Raw genomic sequence first — 22,287 nt, 5'->3', positions numbered from 1 at the left:
GATTAACACATTGCACTTTTTTAGTTTTGTTTACTGAAGGTCTTGTAGACATGTTAATAAATTTGCCCCCCTTTCAGAAAAATAAATAAAAACTTCATTTGCTACCACACTGCAAAATTTTTAGTACACTTACTTTCTTGTGAAACTCAGTTCAGAAGCCAGACATTTAACCCTTTATTTCCTTTCAAGCTGCTAAACTGTTATGGATTCTTTTAGACAGCTTGGAAGCCAGCTAGTTTTTATGGTCTTGAACATAGGCTTACCAGCAAACAACTTCTTTTCTGGACATAAGAAACATTTAAATTGAGCTCATGCTTTGGCAGCACAGGAGTTTTTACTGTCTCACAGGCTTTTCTGAATTCCAAAGCCACATGCATTTATCATGCAGTTCTTGACAAACAGGGTTTGAAATAATTGCTTTGAATTTTTCTCTAGTACATTACATAGGTTGTTTTATATAATAGCTATAGGTCCATTAAGCGCTATGCTTGCTGCAATTATGCTCACTGATTTATTTTGATATAGAATTAGATTATTGGTCATAGAGAACATTTTATTATTAATTGGAATTCACTTTAAAAAGGTTTATTAAACCACATTACATCATTGTGTAGACATACTCATTTAGTAAACAGTCCTTAATTCAGATGAGCTTTTGGAAACAAAGTACTCTTGAAAGGTTTTATTATAATTATAACAAAGAGCTAAACTTTGAGCTCTGCCCTAGTTTGAACCGTGATATAGAGGCATTTGAAATATTAATACATGAAACATGCTAATGGAGATTGTTAGTTATCCTTTTCTCAACTACTTGGTCCAGGAACGAGAGACTGGAAAAGCCTTCTGTGTCATTTTTGGCCTTCTGAGAATAGGATGAACTAATGCAATTTTCAAGGTCCTAGATTTGCTTCTCTAGAGAAGTACATTACAATAAATGTTCAGAAGTTTGTGGCTAAATTAGGTCATTTAGATTTATCACTCACTGAACTATATATTCAGTCTTGAGTTATATTCACCTCAAAGTATCATGCAGACAAGAGGCTGCAGGTGGAAAGCAGTTTTGGCCAATATCACAAAGCATCCCAAATCCTGTTTCACTATGAAAAATAATGGGAGGAGGTGGTAACCAGAAATGGTTGGTGTATTGTGTGCCCCTACTGCAACCTTCCACTACAGCAGTCCTTACCCACCCACTGACAAAAGAGAAAGATGCAAGAACGACTGTATGGAACATTAATGAGTCAAACGAAGACAGAAATGTTTGTAATGTTTTGTAATGTCTATTTCCTTTTATCAGTTTTGGGTGTTTTTCTTTTTTTTTTTTTTTTTTTTTTTCTTTTTTTGCTTATGTTAGAAGAATATATGTGCTAGAAATGTGACATATAAATGGTAATGGAAGAAACTAACTTTTTTTTTTTAGGAATGTAATTAGGCTTATGTTGTAAAATATTTTGCAGTTTTTTATTTTAGTACAGTCTCAACAAAATTGTTCAAAATATGGCTGACAGAATTCCAGAGGTATTCTGATTTCTGACATCTAAACTACAACAGTAGCTGAATGAAGAGATTTACAACAAAGTATTTTTTGTAAGCATAACAAATTCACTCAAAAGCTGACTTAGGCTAAAGACCTTTTCTTAAGAAAACAAAACAAACAAAAAACCCAACATACATATTGGTTATTGTTCACAATTTTTTAAATGCGATCCATTGCTATGTCAATCTCACTCCTACCTGACTAAACAGAGAACATTCATTATATATTTATTACACTACTAAAACAATTATTTTTGAGAAATTGAAATCTTTAAATGGGGTTTGCTGTATAAGAAGATACAGACTTACATTATATTTGAAATAGAATTATTTTATTTTGAAGTAAAATGTACAAGACTTAAAATTTTTACTTTCTTATTTAGTACGAGTCTTAAAAACTCTCTACCTACCACTCTTTAAATGAGTTACTGGTGTTCATAGTAGTAATTGGGATCCTGCAACTGAAACAGATCCTGCCCCTGTATATGACAAACACCTTTTATGGTATATTATACAACAACAAGAGGGAGATTCAGTGACTCATGGCATTCTGCAACCATTCAGAACTATTTAGATTTTATCATATATATCACACGAAAGATGTACAGTTGAAAAATATCTGGACCTAACTTTGTATAAAACAAGTCTTTGGTAGTAATGGTGATTTCTTTCACCACATTACCAATTACACAAGGCACTTAAGTCACTGTTTGGTTTGACTGGAAGAAAAATTATTTGTATCCATTATGGTATCTATTATGTAGGAAATACCTTACAGTGTGACATATATTATGAAAATAAAAGGAAAATACTAAGCACAAAAATAAATTTTAAGATGAAAATATTTCTTTTCATTGAGAAGTTACAGTTCCACTTAAATATCTTGGGGCAATTAAGGAAAAAATATTTTCACTTGTGCTGCAATACAATATTTTAGAAGATAAAAACATATTCCTTCCAAAGTTAAACCAGTAAATTATCTAATTAATAGGGATTCACTGAAACCAATGTTGATTTGTCAAGATTTCTTAACCTTTACCAGTATCTCATTCAAAACTTTTCCTTATATCATAAAAAAAGCATTGCCTTTTGAGAAATAAGTATTACTCCAGCCCAGTAAACAGCAGATATATGAATTCAAAATCTCTTCTGTCAAATGGATTATGAGTGTTCACAATTATTCTGGAAGGATAAAATAACAATCATATATCTAGAAGTTGGAAGTCAGTATGAGGCAGAAAAACTGTTATATAATTACCATGTGTGTTAGGGAGGGTTTTGATTGTCTGGAACTTGACGAGGGTGTCACTTTGGACTTCTGAAAGGCAGACTGTGACCTGTTCAGAAGGCTGGTTGACAGAGTCCCTTAGGAGACAGTCCTGAAGGGCACAGGAGTCCAGGAAAGCTGGTCTCTCTACAGGAAGGTAATCTCAGAGGCCCAGGATCAGGCTGTCCCCTTGTGCCAAAAGATGAGCTGACAAGGAAGAAGACCAGCCTGGCTGAATAGGGAGCTGCAGCTGGAACTTAGGAATAAAAAGAGGATTTATAACCTTTGGAAGAAGGGGCAAGACACTCAGGAGGACTAGAAGGATGCTGTGAAGTTATGCAGGGAGAAAAATAGAAGGGTCAGAGCCCAACTAGAGCTGAACCTGGCTACTGCTGTGAAAGGCAATGAAAAATGTCTCTATACATACATGAGCAACAAACAGAAGACTAAGGAGAATCTCCACCCTCTGGTGGATGCAGAGGAAAGCATAGTGACAGGGGATTAGGGAAAGGCTGAGGTACTAAATGCCTTTTTGGCTCAGTCTTTAATAGTAAAACCAGTTGTGTTTCAGGTGCACACCCCCCTGAGCCAGAAGACAAGGCTGGGGAGCAGAATGAACCCCCAATAATCCAAGGGGAAATGGTTAACAACCTACTACACCACTTAGACTCAAACAAGTCTATGGGGCAAAATGGAATCCACCCAAGGGTTCTTGAGGGAGCTGCAGAGGTGCTCACCAAACCACTTTCAATTATTTATCAGTAGTCCTGGATAACGGGGGAGGTCCCAAGTGACTGGAAGTTGGCAAATGTGATGCCCATCTACAAGAAGGGCTGGAAGGATGATCTGGAATTACAGGCCTGTCAGTCTGACCCCAGTGCCAGTTGTGACGTTTAGTCCGGCCTTTTGCCATTTTGAAGAGGTCTCTGGGCTTTTCTGCCTTTTTCCTCTCTTTTCTCTCTCTGGGATTGGCTTTAGGAGCAGGCGTGGCTTGCTGGGCCTGGCTGCTCAGTTGTGGACAGAGATCATGAGGAATTGCCTTGAGTATCTTTTATTTCTATTTTATATATATATATATTTACTAGTAGTGTATTAGTATTTTGTTATTTATTAAACTGTGTTTATCTCAGTCCAAGTTTCTCCCTTCCCTTTTGATTCTCCCCCTGTTGTGGGGGTGGGGGCGAGCGAGCGGCTATCATGGTTGTATTGCCGGCTCGGGTTCAACCATGACAATGTTTTGTACGAAAGTAGGGCCAAGGTGCAGAAAACAAGAAACTTCCTTTCCTCTTAAAGCAGCCCACCCATTATCTTGGAATCTTGGCAACCAAGAGATGCTGACAGTGCTCCTGGCTCCAAAGAGGACATTCCCAAGTGGGACAGAGCACTGAATGATTTTTAGAAAAACATTTTAGCAAAACAGTGCAAGGATAGTATCAACTATGTTTTTCAGTGAGTTCTTCTGCAGACTACTGCCTGTGCATGCCATCTAGTAAACATACTTGCATGTGATTAAACATCACAAGACTAACAATAAAGTAAAATGGAAACATTAGAGCAATTGTTGGTAAGACATACATTTTCCTTGACCTATATACATAGCTTGAATCAATTTGCAATATGTTATTTGAATAAAAATAAAAGCCATGTAAATGTTTTTCTTCTTGTTTACTCATGCGTATTCCTTTTATTTTTGGCATTGTGGAGAATCACAGACGAATTTCAGTTTTGTTTTAGAAGTATACAGACTCTGCTAATTTACCTGAAAATCAGTATGAGCATAAGATTAACCTTACTACCCACGCACATACTGAACAACAATCAAATAATCAACAAGAGAACATGATGAATAAATTACTGTGTGTATTTCTCTTCCACTGGGAGGGACAACACTATATAGTGATATAAATATACAAATTTTCATTATTGTATAAAAACAAAACCAAAAAAAAACCAACCCACTACATTTATTTTAATAAGGCTCAGTACAGGATAAACAAAAAGCCATTTAGTGCATAGCACTGTTGAACTGCATAAAAAGAAATTTAAAAATTGTCTTGATTCTTTAGGTCTCAATTTATAATTAGCTAATTATATTTTCTTCTTCTTTCTAGAACAACTGTTCATAAGTCCTTAAGTACTAGAACTTATGCATGCTATAATATCTGAATATATGGAGATGCAATGTCATATGCTTTACTGTAGCTTCTTTAAAAAAAAAAAAAAAAAACAAACTTAAACCAGAATTAGGTTCTAAATTTATTTTCATTATTGCTTTTCTCATATAGCACTCAGAGCTGAAGGCATTCTCTGTGCTTTTAACTGATATCCAAGATGTTGATTTTTTTTTCTTACAATAATGAAACATTTCCAACCAACTTTACATAAAATTATCAGGTTCAATAAGGCCAAGTGCAAGGTCCTGCACCTGGATTGATGCAACCCCTGGTATCAATACAGGCTGGAGGATGAAGGGATTGAGAGCAGCCCTGCAGAGAAGGACTTGTGGGTACTGGTGGATGAAAGCTTGGACATGAGCATGCAATGTGCACTTACAGCCCTGAAGGCCAATCATATCTTGGGCCGCATCAAAAGGAGCGTGGCCAGCAGGTTGAGGGAGGTAATTCTGCCCCTCCACTCTGCTCTGGTGAGACCCCACCTGGAGTACTGACTCCAGCTCTGGAGCCCTCAGTACAGGAAAGACATGGACCTGCTGGAGAGGGTCCAGAGGAGGACCACCAAGATGATCAGAGGGCTGGAACAACTCTCCTATGAGGACAGGCTGAAAGAGTTGGGGTTGTTCAGCCTGGAGAAGAGAAGCTTCAGGGAGACACCATTGTGGCCTTTCAGTACTTAAAAGGGGCTGATAAGAAAGATGGAGACAGACTTTTTAGAAGGGCCTGTTACAATAGGGTAGTGGATGATGGTTTTAAACTAAAGTAGAGAAATTCAGGCTAGACATGAGGAAGAAATTTTTTACAGCGAGGGTGGTAAAATACTGGAACAGGTTGCCCAGAGAGGTGGTAGATGCCACGTCCCTGGAGACATTCAAGGCCAGGCTGGATGGGGCTCTGAGCAACCTGATCTAGTTGAAGATGTCCCTGCTCATTGCACAGCGGTTGGACTAGATGACCTTTGAAGGTCTCTATTTTTGTAATAAATTTATTTTTTCCCCATGTAATATAAATGTGAAACCTTAAGTAGTGCTGGTACACACCAGAAAAACAGCTTAACTGTGCTCTGGACAGAACAAGGGTTGTGAGGAAATAAAAAAAGATAACTAAAGTCACAGGCAAACACCAACCTGCCCTTTACCCTCTTGCTATGACAACACCCCCCCCAGCACCTATGTTATCAGAGCAGTGTAAAGGGCAGAGAACTAGAGGTAGGACTGGAAGAAGCCCTTTTCTTCTAAACTTTAGGTAAAATATAATTACTACGTGATTTATAATTTTTAGAGACCTTCAGCACATTTCCTAAAGATAAAAGAGGAAAAGTTTCAACTATGGAAATAGACAAAAATCTCACCTTATTATGTTCATACTTGTATGGGATTTTGAGGGTATCCATGGCTCTGATCATGGCCTGCATTGCTGTAAATATATTCTGGTACACCAATTTTGTAAAGCCCCTTTTGTCTTCATCAGAGTAACCTGATCCATGAATGATTCTCATCTGTTTGATAAACGTGCTTTTACCACTCTCTCCTGTGCCTGCAAGACAAATAAGAATATAATTCATCCACTGGACACAAACATGACTTTACTGCACAAAGCAGATGGCTTGTTCAGTGCATGGCAGAACACTGTCAGGTGGATATGGTGCTTGCTACAAGGACCAGTTCAACAACAAAACAGCAGTAACACAGTAAGAAGTGAAGCAACACTGAATTAAAACTTTTATTTTGAACAAAAAATAGAAGTAGAAAAAAATATAGCAATGAGTTAATAACTAAACTAAAAACTAACAGAAAATATACAGAATATACCACTGTGTATTTAAAATTATAGGCATAAATTTCCATTCCTGAAGACACAGTTCTCAACAACAACTACCTTTAGGAAGTTACTATGAGATTTTCTATCACAAAAATTAATAGAATACAAAAAAAATTATCATGCTTGGCCAACCTTCAGGACATTATGGTAAGCAGCAATATACAACCAATACACAAATTTGTTAGAAAGGCAAATAAAATAACAGTTACAGTTTTGAACATTTCAACCTCATAAATACACAAAATGAGCTTTAATTAAAATTTGCCTCATATTGGTTAACTTTCATTACTTCCTTTAAATTTCCTCGCATCTCTGTACTTTACACAATGCTCAAATAACAAGTTGTAAATTAACATCCTGAATGTTTAACAATTTAAAGTTAAGATCTGCTTGTTGGGAGTTTCACGCAGATGGAGCCTGGCTCCATCCTCCTGACACTCACCCTTTATATATCTGTAAACACGAAGGAGGTCACCCCTCAGTCTCCTCTTCTCCAAGCTGAAGAGCACCAGCTCCCTCAGCCTTTCCTCACACGGGAGATGCTCCACTCCCTTAGTCATCTTCATGGCTCTACGCTGGATTCTCTCCTGTTCCCTGTCCTGCTGGAACTGAGGGGTCACAACTGGACACAATATTCCAGGTGTGGTCTCCCCAAGGCAGAGCAGAGGGGCAGGAGAACCTCTCTGACCTACTGACCACCCCCCTTCTAATCCACCCCAGGTACCATTGGCTTCCTGGCCACAAGGGCCCAGTGCTGGCTCATGGTCATCCTGCTGTCCCCAGGACCCCCAGGTCCCTTTTCCCTACACTGCTCTCTAATAGGTCATTCCCCAACTTACACTGGAACCTGGGGTTGTTCCTACCCAAATACAAGACTCTACACTTGCCCTAGTTATACATCATTAAATTTCTCGCCGTCCAACTCTCCAGCCTGTCCAGGTCTCTGATGGCAGCGCAGCTTCCAGTGTGAGCCACTCCTCCCAGATTGGTGTCATTAGCAAACTTGCTGACAGTCACTCTATTCCCTCATCCAAGTCATTGATGAATATATTGAATAATACCGGCCCCAGTACTGACCCCTGAGGCACTCCACTAGATACAGGCCTCCAACTGGACTCTGCCCCATTGACCACGACTCTCTGGCTTCTTCCCTTCAGCCAGTTCACAGTCCACCTCACTATCCAATCATCCAGACCGCACTCCCTCAGTTTAGCTGTGAGGATGCTGTGGGAGACTGTGTCAAATGCTTTACTGAAGTCAAGGTAGACCACATCCACTGCTCTGCAATCATCCATCCACCTTGTTATGTCTTCATAAAAGTCAATGAAGTTGGTCAAGCATGACTTCCCTTTGGTGAAACCATGCTGACTGCCCCTAATGACCCTCTTAGCCCTGATATACCTTGAGATGTCACCAAGGAGAAGTCGTTCCATCACTTTCCCAGGGATGGAGGTGAGGCTGACCAGTCTACAGTTACCCGGGTCCTCCTTCTTGCCCTTTTTGAAGACTGGAGTGACATTTGCTTTCCTCCAGTCCTCAGGCACCTCTCCCGTTTCCCAAGACTTGGCAAAGATGATGGAGAGTGGTCCAGCAATGACCTCAGCCAGCTCCCTCAGCACCCGCGGGTGCATCCCATATGGACCCATGGATTTATGGATGTCCAGATTGCCTAACTGCTCCCTAACCCAGTCCTCATCAACCCATGCAAACTCCTCCATTGTCCTGACTTCCTCTGGGGCCTCAGCGGTACAGGGCTCCTCAGGACAGCCTCCGGCAGAGCAGACAGAGACAAAGAAGGCGTTCAGTAACTCTGCCTTCTCTGTATCTTCTGTCACCAGGGCACCCATCTCGTTCATCAGTGCGCCTACATTGCCTCTGGTGTTATTTTTTTCTGCCACATATTTGAAAAAGCTCTTCCTTTTGTCCTTGACCCCTCTTGCCAGGTTTAATTCTAAGGAGGCCTTAGCTTTCCTAGTTGCCTCCCTACACCCTCTGACAACAGCCTTATATTCTCCCCAAGTGGCCAGCCCTTCCTTCCATGATCTATACACCCTATTCTTCCACTTGTGCTTATCCAGCAGTTCCCTGTTTAACCACGCAGGTCTCCTGGCTCCCTTCCTTGACTTCCTACGTGTTGGGATGCTCTGATCTTGTGCCTGGTAGAAGCAGTCCCTGAACACTAACCAACTCTCTTGGGCCCCTTTGCCTTCAAGCAGCCTTGCCCATGGAATTTCCCCTAGCAATTGTTTGAAAAGGCCAAAGTTGGCCCTGCTGAAGTCCAGGGTTGTGATTCTGCTTGCTATCCTTTTCCTGCCTCATGAGATCCTGAACTCCACCATCTCATGGTCGCTGCAACCAAGGCAGCCCTCAACCTTTACTGCTTTGACCAGCCCCTCCTTGTTAGTGAGGATGAGATCCAGCAGTGCACCTCTCCCATTCCGCTCCTCCACCCTTTGCATCAGAAAGTTCTCATCAATGCACTGGAGGAACCTCCTGGACTGTGGCTGTCCGGCCGAGTCGTCCTTCCAGCAGACATCAGGGAAGTTAAAATCCCCCACCACAACCAGGGCCTGTGACTGTGAGGCCACTCTCAGCTGCCTGTAGAGGCCTCATCAACTTCCTCAGCCTGATCTGGTGGCCTGTAATAGACACCCACACCAGTATCATCCCTGCCAGCCTGCCCCTTCATTCTCACCCACAGACTCTCATCTCGCTCCTCATCCGGGCCTGGACAATACTCAATACATTGTAGTTGCTCTCTCACGTAAAGAGCAACTCCACCACCACGCCTGGCCTGACAAGGACACAGCCATCCATGACTACATTCCAGTCATGTGTGCTGTCCCACCATGTCTCTGTAATTGCCACCAGATCATAATCTCCTGCCCTAACACAGGTTTCTAACTCCTCCTGCTTATTTCCCGTGCTGCACGCATTGGTGTACAGGCATTTCAGAGAGCGAGCTGAGCACTCCGATTTCACCTCAGGGGTATGGGGGGCCTCCCAGCCTTCATCAACTCTAGAATGCTGCCCCACTGGGACAAGCCCAGCTACAACCCCATCCCCCTTTGAGTCAAGTTTAAAGCTCTCCAAATGAGCCCTGCTAATTCCTGACCCAGAATCCTTTTCCCTGTGAGATAAACCTTTCCCACGTATCACTGCTTGGACTGGTGTCTTGTAAAACCAGCCGTTATCAAAGAACCCAAAGCCCTGCCTGTAGCACCAGTCTTGTAGCTAATTTTTCAGAGACTGAATTTTCCTATTCCATCCCATATCATCACCCAAAACTGGAAGGAGGGAAGAGAAAATCACTTGAGCCCCAGACTCTTTTACCATCCGTCCCAAGGCCTTGAAATCTTTCTTCACTCCCGTCAGCCTGCGGGATGCAGCTTCCTCCCCATCTGTCTGGAAGATCAGCTTTTTTTCCTTTGGCCTGATTTAGTCCCTCTGTGATTAGGAGAGCTTATCTAACAAACAAATAATATGAATAATTTAGAAGAAATAATTGAAATTTAGAACAAGTAGTTGCACAGCCATATGAATGCTGTATGTTCACCTATTTAGCCCCCTAATAAATGCAATGCATTTACTTGCGTGCAGTGCTTTTTAGCCTTTCAGTCTCAATTTTATTTTGATCTTTTTATAAAGGTTTAATGTTTCATTTCTGTTCTAATATTTGGCTCCCAGGACAAAGAAAGCCTTATGCTTTACATGACGTTTTAGGTGTCTTAGAGTAGTGTATTTCACAAGCAGTGCAATGTAAGGTTAAAGTATGATGCTTTGCTGGCAACCCGTAAGTACTTCTGAGGTAGTACACTGCAAAATCTAACCTGGAAGCCTCTAAAAGCTTTTGTCCTTACTATGTGTGACTGTTCACTCAACTCCTGCTTAGATTTTTGGCTAACACAGCTCATATTAAGGCCTGACATATGCTGGGAGCAAGGCCATTAGATCAAAACCAGAGCACTATGTAGGCAGGGCAGGTAGCCATAAAGCTCTAAAGGGCTATTATATAGTCATTATCACCTGCAAATTGATGCCTCCTGCAGCCATTATCTTTTGTCTGGGCAGTTTAGTCAGAATCTGCCAACTTAAGGAAATGATATAGACCAAACCTCCAAGCTGGAAGGTACAAAACATTAGCTTAGCCAAAAAGCTTTTGAAGTGGATGCAACAACAGTTGGACTGCTGAGGCTCTCATGCTTCCCGGTGTAACACAGGGTATGGGTCAGCTAGGTAACTAATTCTTTTCTTTTGCTCAGAGGTGCATGATATTAAGAGTTATGGGTTATAAGTTATGAAACCTTATGACTTAAATGGTGAATAAGTGAATTCATGTGATAGATTAGTCTGGGGAAAAGGGGACTGAGCCCCTGTTCGTCATGTTTGTTGTATTTCTTAATGAGATAGTGAAATAAAGTTTAACTCACAGAGTATTTTGTCCTGAAAATTTGAGATCCAAACAGACTGTGACACTGTGGACTTTGTTTTGAAACCTTCAGCCCCACCTCCCATGTGTATAAAACAAATTTCTAACACAAGTCTTCTTCACACACACGTTACCAGAAAATCAAGCACAATGTTATACACAGACCTATTTTACTTCGTCTGTGGAAACACAAATGGCTGTTATTGCAATGAAACTTCTCCAAAGTTGAAGAGTTAGACCAAGCCTGCTTCCACAATCTTCCTTCACTATGAGCCCCAGACTGTGCTGTGGTAGGGCATTGACTAGTCACCAGAATGTAATCTACCAGAGGGGAGAGAACATGACTTTTTCTCAAGAGTTTATAAAATTACAAACCTAGGCAATGCAGAACTACTACATCTTAAAAAAATGCTTCAGGCTACCCTTAGATCTGTTTTTCCCTTTTTCTGAAACCTACGCAATGGAGTCATGTTCTTGTATATGAAGCGAAAAAAAGTACCATATCACACACTGATTTAATAATTCTGTAATATTTTTCACTTTTTCCTGCAAGACATACATCACATATTTAGTACAATAATGAAACAATAAAGCACAGAATAGTATATGGTATGCCTTTTTGACATGATTAACTTATAAAAAATTTTGCTTTAACTAGTGCATAAGAAAATAATTTGCACCAAATGTCTCTAAATCATTGGAATACAAAGTAACTTCCTTTTTTGGTCAACATAATGCTTCTTTAAGAAGGAATTCATATTTCTTAAAAAAAAAAAATACAAATTTTGCCACTGAGATGATAAAAACATGCTTGTATTATCTACTCTGTTTTGAAATAAAATAAAAATTGAAGCTTGTAATTCATTGAATTATTTATTTGGAGCTTAGGTAGCAATCAAAATTTCATACAACTGGAAAGAAAACATGCTGATAAAGCCATCTGAATTACATTACAGAAGACAATATTTCTGATTATTTACACTTTGTGAATCTATAAAAATTGCAATATATATAAGCAAACCAAAGAAGAAAGTAAACCCCTAGAGTCTATAGCTTTTTTAGCTTTGTAATGCTGTAGTTGGGTGGCACTGCACTAAGGCTTTTTCACCCTAAGTCTGATAATAAACTATATTTGGAGATCTAAAGGTAGGTGAAAATTTGCAAAGATTATGATTCACTGGTGCTGAATTAAATGATTTTTATTCCTATCTTTAGCTTTTCTGGAAGTCTGTAAGGTAACAGAATTGGATCCAATCTCTTTTTTCATATATGTATGCACAAACAAAAGAAGTATAATACTACACATACATACATAAAAAAAATGTCATTTCTCTCTGCTTATGTGCTTCCTCAAGTCTGTCCCTTCTTAGGTCAATGCTCAATAAACCATCCTGTTTCTTCTCACAGACTAATGTTGTGGCAACAATGAATAGAACATGCATAGTCCTCCTTATCTGCATAGAGTGTCACATGTCCTGCACTTGGGTCACAACAACCCTATACAACTACAGGCTCAGGGAAGAGTGGCTAGAAAGCTGCCTGGCAGAAAAGGACCTGGGGGTGTTGATTGACAGCTGGTTGAATACGAGCAGCATGTGCCCAGGTGGCCAAAAAGGCCACCAACATCCTGGCTCGTATCAGCATGGAGGGTGTTGGTCTCTTCCCAAGTAACAAGCAACAGGACAAGAGGAAAAGGGCTCAAGTTGCGCCAGGGGAGGTTTAGATTGCATATTAGGAAAAATTTCTTCAAGGAAAGAGTTGTCAAGCATTGAAACAGGCTGCCCAGGGAAGTGGTTGAGTCATCATCCCTGGAGGTGTTTAAAAGATGTGTAGATGTGGCGCTTAGGGACATGGTTTAGTTGTGGACTTGGCAGTGTTAGGTTTACGGTTGGACTCGATGATCATAAGGGTCTTTTTCAACTTAAATAATTCTATGTACAGGGGCAAAGTGTGAAAAGTAATCCTGGTGAAAAAGGAAATAATGGAAAATTTCCAGCACAGAATGCACTAAAATAGAATCAAATAATATGAATTATAGATATAATAAAATTTATGGGATTGCACTGAAATTATATGTAAGTGAATATGGTCATTTTCAGCAAAATATACAGGAACTTAAGAAATCTTCACATTAATACCTTCTCTTAGATTATGATCAAGGGGAAGAAAGTCAATATTTTTATACTGTTACTGACAAGAAAAGCACACAAAGTTTCAAGTATTTTTTTAAACTACGAAATAAAATATTTCCGTAAAAAATAAATCCTCTTTAGGCGAAAAAAAAGCTGCTTAGTAGTGGCAGAACACCAAATAACGCATGCCTAGGCATTTGCTCAGATACTTCCCCCACAAACTGTGAAGAAAACAAGGAATGTTATTAACTACAACAAGACAAAGAAAAGTTTGGAATAATGAATATCCAAGGTTAGCTAAGCAAAGCTGCAATGATTACAGCATTATTCCTTGTGGAGAGTGGGTTTTAAAACTATTACGGTACCGAAGTCAAACCTTGATTTCACTATTTGTATATATTTTTTACCTTCTAAAGTCCCATGATTGGCATTATGAGAAGATCAAAACATTGATATCACACTCATAGCAGAGCAAGGTAGTCAAGTTGTTTAAATGCAGCAGTAACCCCTTATACACAATCATCATGCCCTGTTTATTGCATTACTATACTACTATATTTCCTGGCACACATTCTGCAAAAATGAAACTACAAAATGGTAAAATAGAATATGCTTTGAATCACAGAATATCCTGAGTTGGAAGGGACCCATGAGGATCATAGAATACAACTCCTGACTCCACACAGGGCAGCCTAAACATTAAACCATATACCTAAGAGCATTGTCCAAATGCTTCTTGAAAACCAACAGGCTTGGGGCCACAACCACTTCCTTGGAGACCTTGTTCCATTTCTTGACCACCCTCTCAGTGAAGAAGTATTTCCTAATATGTAATCTGAACTTTCCCTGATGCAGTTTTAAGCCATTCCCTCATGTCCTGCCACCAGAAACCACAGAGAATCACAGAATCACAGAATGTTAGGGATTGGAAGGGACCTCAAAAGATCATCTAGTCCAATCCCCCTGCCGGAGCAGGAACACCCAGATGAGGTTACACAGGAAGGTGTCCAGAAGGGTTGGAATGTTTGCAGAGAAGGAGGCTCCACAACCTCCCTGGGCAGCCTGGGCCAGGCTCTGCCACCCTCACCCCCAACCAGATTCTGCTCAAATTTAAGTGGAACCTCTTGTGTTCCAGTTAGAACCCATTACCCCTTGTCCTACCGTTGGTTGTCACCAGAAGAGCCTGGCTTCATCCTCCTGACACTCACCCTTTATATATCTGTAAACATTAATGAGTCCCCCCTCAGTCTCCTCTTGTCCAGCTCCAGAGCCCCAGCTCCCTCAGCCTTTCCTCACACGGGAGATGCTCCACTCCCTTCAGCATCTTGGTGGCTGCGCTGGACTCTCTCCAGCAGTTCCCTGTCCTGCTGGAACTGAGGGGCCACAACTGGACACAATATTCCAGGTGTGGTCTCCCCAGGGCAGAGCAGAGGGAGAGGAGAACAGATCAGCATCTCCCCCTCCGCTGCCCCTTTTGAGTAAATTGTAGACATTTAGCAATGAGGTCCCCCCTCAGTGTCCTCTAAGCTGAGTAAGCCTTGGTATTGTCAGCCACTCCCCATAAATCATGCCCTTGAGTCCTTTCACAATCTTTGTTGCCCTCCTTTCGACACATTCTAATAGTTTGATGTCCTTTTTATATTCTGGAACCCATAACTACACACTGTACTCAAGGTGAAGCTGTACCAATCCTGAGCATAGTAGGACAATCACTTCTTTAGACAGATTAGCTATACTGCACTTAATGCGCCCCACTTAATGCTTTCAAAATGACCTGTTTTATCATACTGATACCAGCATAAACATCTCTTTACTGAAAACAGAAGACATAGGAATAGTTATACTTCTGTTATAGTGCAATATTTATGTCAAACAGCATTTTTTATACTATTAAATATCACTATCCTAAATGAGAGACTAAGAACAGCTAGTGCTTCTTAGTGCTTTCATGTGGTTTTTTTTTCCCCTCAGAAATGGCTGGCCACTGTTTCCAAAAGAGATTTTCAACTCAAATTCTAGGCTTTAGATGAGATATCATGGAACGTTCCTTCTGAAAATAATTACTTTTCCCTATAATAACCAAACACAAATAGAATCATAGAATGGTTTAGGTTGCAAGGGACATTCAGAGATCATTCTGTCCAACCCCCCTGAAGGGGGTTGTCCTGCAAGGACATCTTCTGCCATAAAAGGTTGTTTAAAGTTCCATCCAACATGGCCTTGAACATTTCCAGAGAGCGGGCATCCACAACTTCTCTGTGAAGCCTGTTCCAATGTCTCACCATTCTCATAGTAAAGAATTACAGGTCTGTGTCTTCCTTGTGCTGGGGACCCCAGAGCTGAATGCAGTACTACAGGATGGGTTTCACCAGAGCAGAGGGAGAGAATCACATACCTTAACCCACTGGTAACCAATTCTTTAGTTTAGAACCTTTTTGTATGTTGTTTAGTTGTGTTAAAGAAAGAACATTATCATATAGGTTTAGATGGTACAAAACATAAATGCAGATCAAGCTGATACTTCTTACATGATGGGTTAAGAATGTTTCTCCCATGCAGCTATTTGAGATCTCATTGTGCTATATAATGTACTCTTGGGGAAGATACTAAAAACTATCCTCTATGACTCTTCTGCTTTTTGGTTGGTTGCGCTTCAGAACACTCTGCATCCTTTGTGCTATTAAGATAACAACATGATAGCTGTTTATGAATACATAATTAGACAAAATCAACTTACTAGTATTATCAACTTATGTTAGAAAAATAAAGCTAATATATATTAAATATCAGTATTTACATGTCTGTCTTATAGTTTCCATTATGCATAACTTCCATTTCCTCAGCACTACACCCAAAAGAGAGAAGGATGCTTTCAAGGCTCAAATGTAACACCTGTGCTAAAATGATAAAGTAATTTTTACTTCAATCAAATCATAAACAACAACAACAACAAAAAACACAACAAAAAAACAAGTCCAAGGTCTTGCAACCAAAACCTTTCACCAACTTGGATCCTCATGGCTCATGTAAATTTTAAAATAATATACCCTACAATATTTGTTACGCACTGCATATCCTTATTGGTTTCCAAAGAGAATACATCTTGAGCATACCATAAACATATTAAGTTGGTGTAAAAGTAATTGCTGCTTTGGACCATGAATTTTAAATCATTGTAACTAGGCTCAAACACATCTTCATTAATCAAAATACGAACCATTATAATCAACACATTTTTGCCAACAAGAAATAAGTTTGTTTATTCCTGTAGCATAAAAATCCGTGCTTCGGAATTCAATGAACTCTTGGAAAGCATTTTCTGCATCTTGCTGGTTGTGGAAGCCTTTTCCCTGCAAAAAGTTGCCAAGATGCTTGAAGAAGTGGCAGTCGGTTGGCGAGAGGTCAGGTGAATGTGGCAGATGAGGCAAATCTTCGTAGCCCAATGCATTCAACATTGGAAACGTTGGATGTGCGACGTGCGGTCAGGCATTGGTCGTGGAGAAGAATTGGGCCCTTTCTGTTGACCAATGCTGTCTACAGGCGTTACAGTTTTTGGTGCATCTCATCGATTTCCTGAGCATACTTCTGAGATGTAATGGTTTCGCCGGGATTCCGAAAGCTGGCGTCGATCAGACTGGCAGCAGACCACCAAACAGTGACCATGACCTTTTTTGGTGCAAGTTTGGCTTTGGGAAGTGCTTTGGAGGTTCTTCTCGGTCCAACCACTGAGCTGGTCATCACAGGTTGTCGTATACAATCCACTTTTCCTTGCACGTCACAATCCGATCGAGAAATGGTTCATTGTTGTTGCGCAGAACAAGACAAGACGACACTTCAAACTGACAATTTTCTTGATTTTTGGCCAGCTCATGAGGCACCCACTTATCGAGCTTTTTCTCCTTTCCAAGTTGCATCAAATGCCAAACAACCATGGAATGGTCAATGTTGAGTTCTTCGGCAACTTCTCGTGTAGTTGTGAGAGGGTCAGCTTCGACGATAGCTCTCAGTTGTTCCTTGTCAACTTCTGATGGCCGGCCACTACGCTCCTCATCTTCAAGGCTCTCGTCTCCTTTGCAAAACTTCTTGAACCGCCACTGCACTGTGCGTTCGTTAGCAGTTCCTGGGCCAAATGCGTTGTTGGTGTTGTGAGTTGTCTCCACTGCTTTACGACCCATTTTGAACTCGAATAAGAAAATTGCTTGAATATGCTTTTTGTCTAACACCATTTCCATAGTCTAAAATAAATATAAACAGCAAGTACTGTCAGTAGCAAAAAAACATAAAGCGATAAAAGTGTATTAAACTGATGTATAACATAACCACATTTATTTAAGAATGTATACAATATCAAACTGCAAATTTCAACAATGAAAAAACACAATTGCAACCGAATAACACTCTTAACAGTGTAAATTAAATATGAATTCTTACAAGAAATATTTTCTTCTCATATTTAACCCTTTTTCCTTGTACCAGTGTAAAGAACTTCTTCACACTCCTCTTTCCTATTAACAAGACTGAACAACCAGTAACCATTTAGACCTACACCTACCTAGTTTCAAGGCCATTCATAGACCTTTCTTAAAAGAGCATTAATCTCACTCCCATATACTGTCATCCTGGCTACTCTGTTCTCTCGGATTTGCCTCACTGTCATTACATGTGATTACATAATTAAACTTCAGGTAAAAGGGGTGGAGGGGGTTGAAGAAGTGCATTAGTCATTTGATAAAGAACAAACAAAAACACTCTTCAATAAAATTAAATTACATAAAATTAAAAAAAAAAAAGAAAACACAAAAGCACACACACAGCGTAAACTTTAGTTAGGAATCATATGGATAATTCTAGCCATAACCTCCGATAAAGCAATAAAAATTGAGGTAATCTAAGGGAGGTGGGAGGGCAAGGCTAAAGAGGATACAGCTTTCCAATTAGCAGCCTTGAGAATGCATGGTAAAATCCTTTACCTTTTTCTTGTCACATTAAGGTTCCAAGACTGTAGCTATTGCTTCCTTGGCTATAGATAAAACATAGTTCTTCCTCATGAAAGTCACTGCTCAAAATTGAAGTTTTTCACAGGACATTAAGAAGTGCCAAGAGAGGCTATGTCCCCAAAAGACCTGTTCCTTAAAACCAATAGTATTCCTTCTGTCTCTGAAGAACAGCCACAAGCAGGTTGAAAGCTTATGGGTAAGAATCAGAGACTGAGGCAACAAAGGAAACCTTGTGGTTGGTGTCTGCTACAGGCCACCCAATCAGGGGGAGACTATTGATGAAGCCTTCTTACTCCAGCTACAGGAGGCATCGTGCTCACAGGCTCTTCTCCTGCTGGGGGACTTGAACCACCCTAACATCTGCTGGAAAAGTTGCACGGTGAGCTGTAGGCAACCCAGGAGACTCCTGGAGTGCATTGAGCATAACTTCCTAAGCCAGGTAATAGGCAGCCCTACCAGGGGGGATGCAATACTGGACCTGATGGTCGCCAATGCAAGTGAGCTAATAGGTGATGTCAAGATTGGAGGCAGCCTGGGCTGCAGTGATCACGTGCTCGTGGAGTTTGCAGCCCTGAGGGATGTGGGACAGGTGAAAAGTCAAGTCAGGACCCTGAATTTTAGGAAAGCCAACTTCCAGCTCTTTGAGTAGTTAGTCAATAGGACCCCCTGGGAAACTGCCCTCAGGGACAAGGGAGCAGAACAGAGCTGGCAGATCTTTAAGGACGCTTTCCATAGAGCACAAGAGCTTGTGACCCCCAGGTGTAAGAAATAGGGTAAGGAAGGCAAGAGGCCAGCATGGCTGAGTCAAGACCTGCTGGTCAAACTAAAGAGCAAGACGGAAATGCACAGGCGGTGGAAGCAGGGACGGGTACCCTGGGAAGAGTATAGGGACACTGCCCGGTTGTGCAGAGATGGGGTAAGGAAGGCCAAGGCACAGCTGGAGCTGAACTTGGCAAGGGATGCAAAGAATAACAAGAAGGGCTTCTACAGGTATGTCAACCAGAAAAGGGAGGTCAAAGAAAGTGTGACCCTCGATGACCAAAACTGGCAAACTGGTAACAACAGACGAGGAGACGGCTGAGGTACTCAACAAGTTCTTTGCCCCAGTCTTCATGGGCAAGCTCTCTTCCCACACTTCTTAAGTGGAAGGTGAACTGCAAGACAGGGACTGGGAGAGCGCAGTCCCTCCTACTGTAAGTGAAGATCAGGTGCGCAACCACTTGAGGAATCTGAACATACATAAATCTATGGGACCTGATGAGATGCATCCCAGAGTCCTGAGGGAATTGGCTGCTGTAGTTGCCAAGCCACTCTCCATGATGTTTGAGAAGTCATGGCAGTCAGGTGAAATCCCTGCTGACTGGAAAAGGGAAACATCACACCCATTTTTAAAAAGGGTAGAAAGGAGGACCCCGGGAACTACTGACCTGTCAGCCTCACCTCTGGCACTGGGAAGATCATGGAACGGATTCTTTTAGAAGCTATGCTAAGGTACATGGAGGACAGGGAGGTGATTCAAGACAGCCAGCATGGCTTCACCAAGGGCAAGTCCTGCCTCACCAAAACAGTGGACTTCTATTATAGAGTGACTACATCATTGGACAAAGGAAGGGTTGCAGATATTGTCTGTCTGGACTTCTGTCAAGCCTTTGACACAGTCCTCCACAACATCCGTCTCTCTAAATGGGAGATTTGATGGGTAGACTGTCCAGTGGATGAGGAACTGGCTAGATGGATGCACCCAGAGAATAGTGGTTAATGGCACAATGTCTAGATCACAGGTAGCAAACACAAGGCCCGCGGGCCAAATTTGGCCCTCCACCTTGTTTTATCCAGCCCGGCACCTTGTTTCTACCTGGCAGCAACACCAAGCTCCTTGCCCCTATGCTCCGCCAGAACATGACACGCGTTGCGCTGCAGGAGTAGGAGAACGGCAGGAGCTGTGGCCATAGCTACAGGAGAGTGGTGAGCCTGTGTAAGAAGAGTAATAGGTGAGACTGATTTGGGACACTAGTAACTGCTTTGGGGCATTGAAAGACAAGAACTACTGGGGGGGTAGCAGAGGATCCGTAGGGTGCTTAAAGGGATACTCTCAACTGGGCAAACATTTATTTTAATTTTTTAATAAATTAGCCAGATACATGAACTGTAGCAATTACATGTTATTTTTAAAAAGTACCTGTAAAAAGATATTTTGTAACCAGCAGCCAGGGTCCCACTCATGAATTCGGCATTGTTTTCCATGGATACGGCCAGCTCTGCAGGCCAGCAGTGGTGGAAACGCATGCACAAGGACATGCTAATGTCATTTAATAATTTGTCATTTAATAACAAAACAGCTCTGGGGCATGAGCAGTAGTTACGCATAGTCCCGCAGTCCCAACTACTTGCTAAACTTCATATATCTCGCTAATTTATCAAATGAAATGTGACTGCCCAGTTGTGAATACTTCTTAAAGGGGGGATGGCTTGAGCAGATGGATAAGAAGGAAAGTGCATGCTAGGATTTGTAATAGTGAAATAAAGCGAATGTCTGAGGAAGTTGATGAAGCCTTCTACAAGCAGCTGAGAGCAGCCTCACAGTCACAGGACCTGGTTGTTGTGGGAGATTTTAACTTCCCTGATGTCTGCTGGAAGGACGACTCGGCCGGACAGCCACAGTCCAGGAGGTTCCTCCAGTGCCTTGACGATAAATTTCTGATACAAAGGGCGGAGGACCCGACTAGGACAGGTGCACTGCTGGATCTCATCCTCACTAACAAGGAGGGGCTGGTCAAAACAGTAAAGGTTGAGGGCTGCCTTGGTTGCAGCGACCATGAGATGGTGGAGTTCAGGATCTCATGAGGCAGGAAAAGGATAGCAAGCAGAATCACAACCCTGGACTTCAGCAGGGTCAACTTTGGCCTTTTCAAACAATTGCTAGGGGAAATTCCATGGGCAAGGCTGCTTGAAGGCAAAGGGGCCCAAGAGAGTTGGTTAGTGTTCAGGGACTGCTTCTACCAGGCACAAGATCAGAGCATCCCAACACGTAGGAAGTCAAGGAAGGGAGCTAGGAGACCTGCGTGGTTAAACAGGGAACTGCTGGATAAGCACAAGTGGAAGAATAGGGTGTATAGATCATGGAAGGAAGGGCTGGCCACTTGGGGAGAATATAAGGCTGTTGTCAGAGGGTGTAGGGAGGCAACTAGGAAAGCTAAGGCCTCCTTAGAATTAAACCTGGCAAGAGGGGTCAAGGACAAAAGGAAGAGCTTTTTCAAATATGTGGCAGAAAAAACTAACACCAGAGGCAATGTAGGCGCACTGAACGCCTTCTTTGTCTCTGTCTGCTCTGCTGGGGGCTGTCCTGAGGAGCCCCGTACTGCTGAGGCCCCAGAGGAAGGCAGGAAAATAGAGGAGTTTGCCTGGGTTGATGAGGACTGGGTTAGGGAGCAGTTAGGCAATCTGGACATCCATAAATCCATGGGTCCGTACAGGATGCACCCACAGGTGCTGAGGGAGTTGGCTGAGGTCATTGTTGGACCACTCTTCATCATCTTTGCCAAGTCTTGGGAAATGGGAGAGGTGCCTGAGGATGGAGGAAAGCAAATGTCACTCCAGTCTTCAAAAAGGGCAAGGAGGAGGACCCGGGTAACTATAGACTGGTCAGCCTCACCCCAGGGAAACTGATGGAATGATTTATCCTTGGTGCCATCTCAAGGCATATCAAGGATAAGAGGGTCATTAGGGGCAGTCAACGTGGCTTCACCAAGGGGAAGTCGTGCTTGACCAACCTCATCGCCTTTTATGAGGACATAACGAGGTGGAGAGATGATGGCAGAGTGGTGGATGTGGTCTACTGTGGATGGGTTTCTATTAGATGGAGATTTGTTATTGAACTATCCAGGCCCAAAGGAATTTCAGGGCCACCTTGGAAAGCTGAAAACAGGATCTG

The 22,287-nt window shown here is 41.7% G+C and overlaps 1 protein-coding gene across 12 annotated transcripts in view; it reads right to left on the bottom strand.

Annotated features, from left to right (window-relative positions):
* The window catches only part of LOC135577129 (guanine nucleotide-binding protein G(q) subunit alpha-like), a 149,921-nt gene that overhangs the window by 84,656 nt on the left and 42,978 nt on the right, over positions 1–22,287 (bottom strand). For 8 of the 12 annotated variants that reach the window (XM_065044872.1, XM_065044881.1, XM_065044875.1 and 5 more), the window contains one exon: positions 6,329–6,513. In XM_065044872.1, coding sequence (XP_064900944.1) covers positions 6,329–6,513 — 185 coding nt within the window. Of the gene's footprint in view, positions 1–6,328; positions 6,514–10,131; positions 17,595–22,287 lie in introns of all 12 variants that reach the window. The other 4 variants (XM_065044878.1, XM_065044877.1, XM_065044874.1 and 1 more) reach the window with 1 other exon arrangement.

The sequence above is a fragment of the Columba livia genome, chromosome W (genome assembly GCF_036013475.1).
Source record: "Columba livia isolate bColLiv1 breed racing homer chromosome W, bColLiv1.pat.W.v2, whole genome shotgun sequence".
Classification (NCBI taxonomy): domain Eukaryota; kingdom Metazoa; phylum Chordata; class Aves; order Columbiformes; family Columbidae; genus Columba; species Columba livia.
Note: the sequence above shows the minus strand (reverse complement) of the source record. Positions and strands in the feature narration are given on the sequence as shown.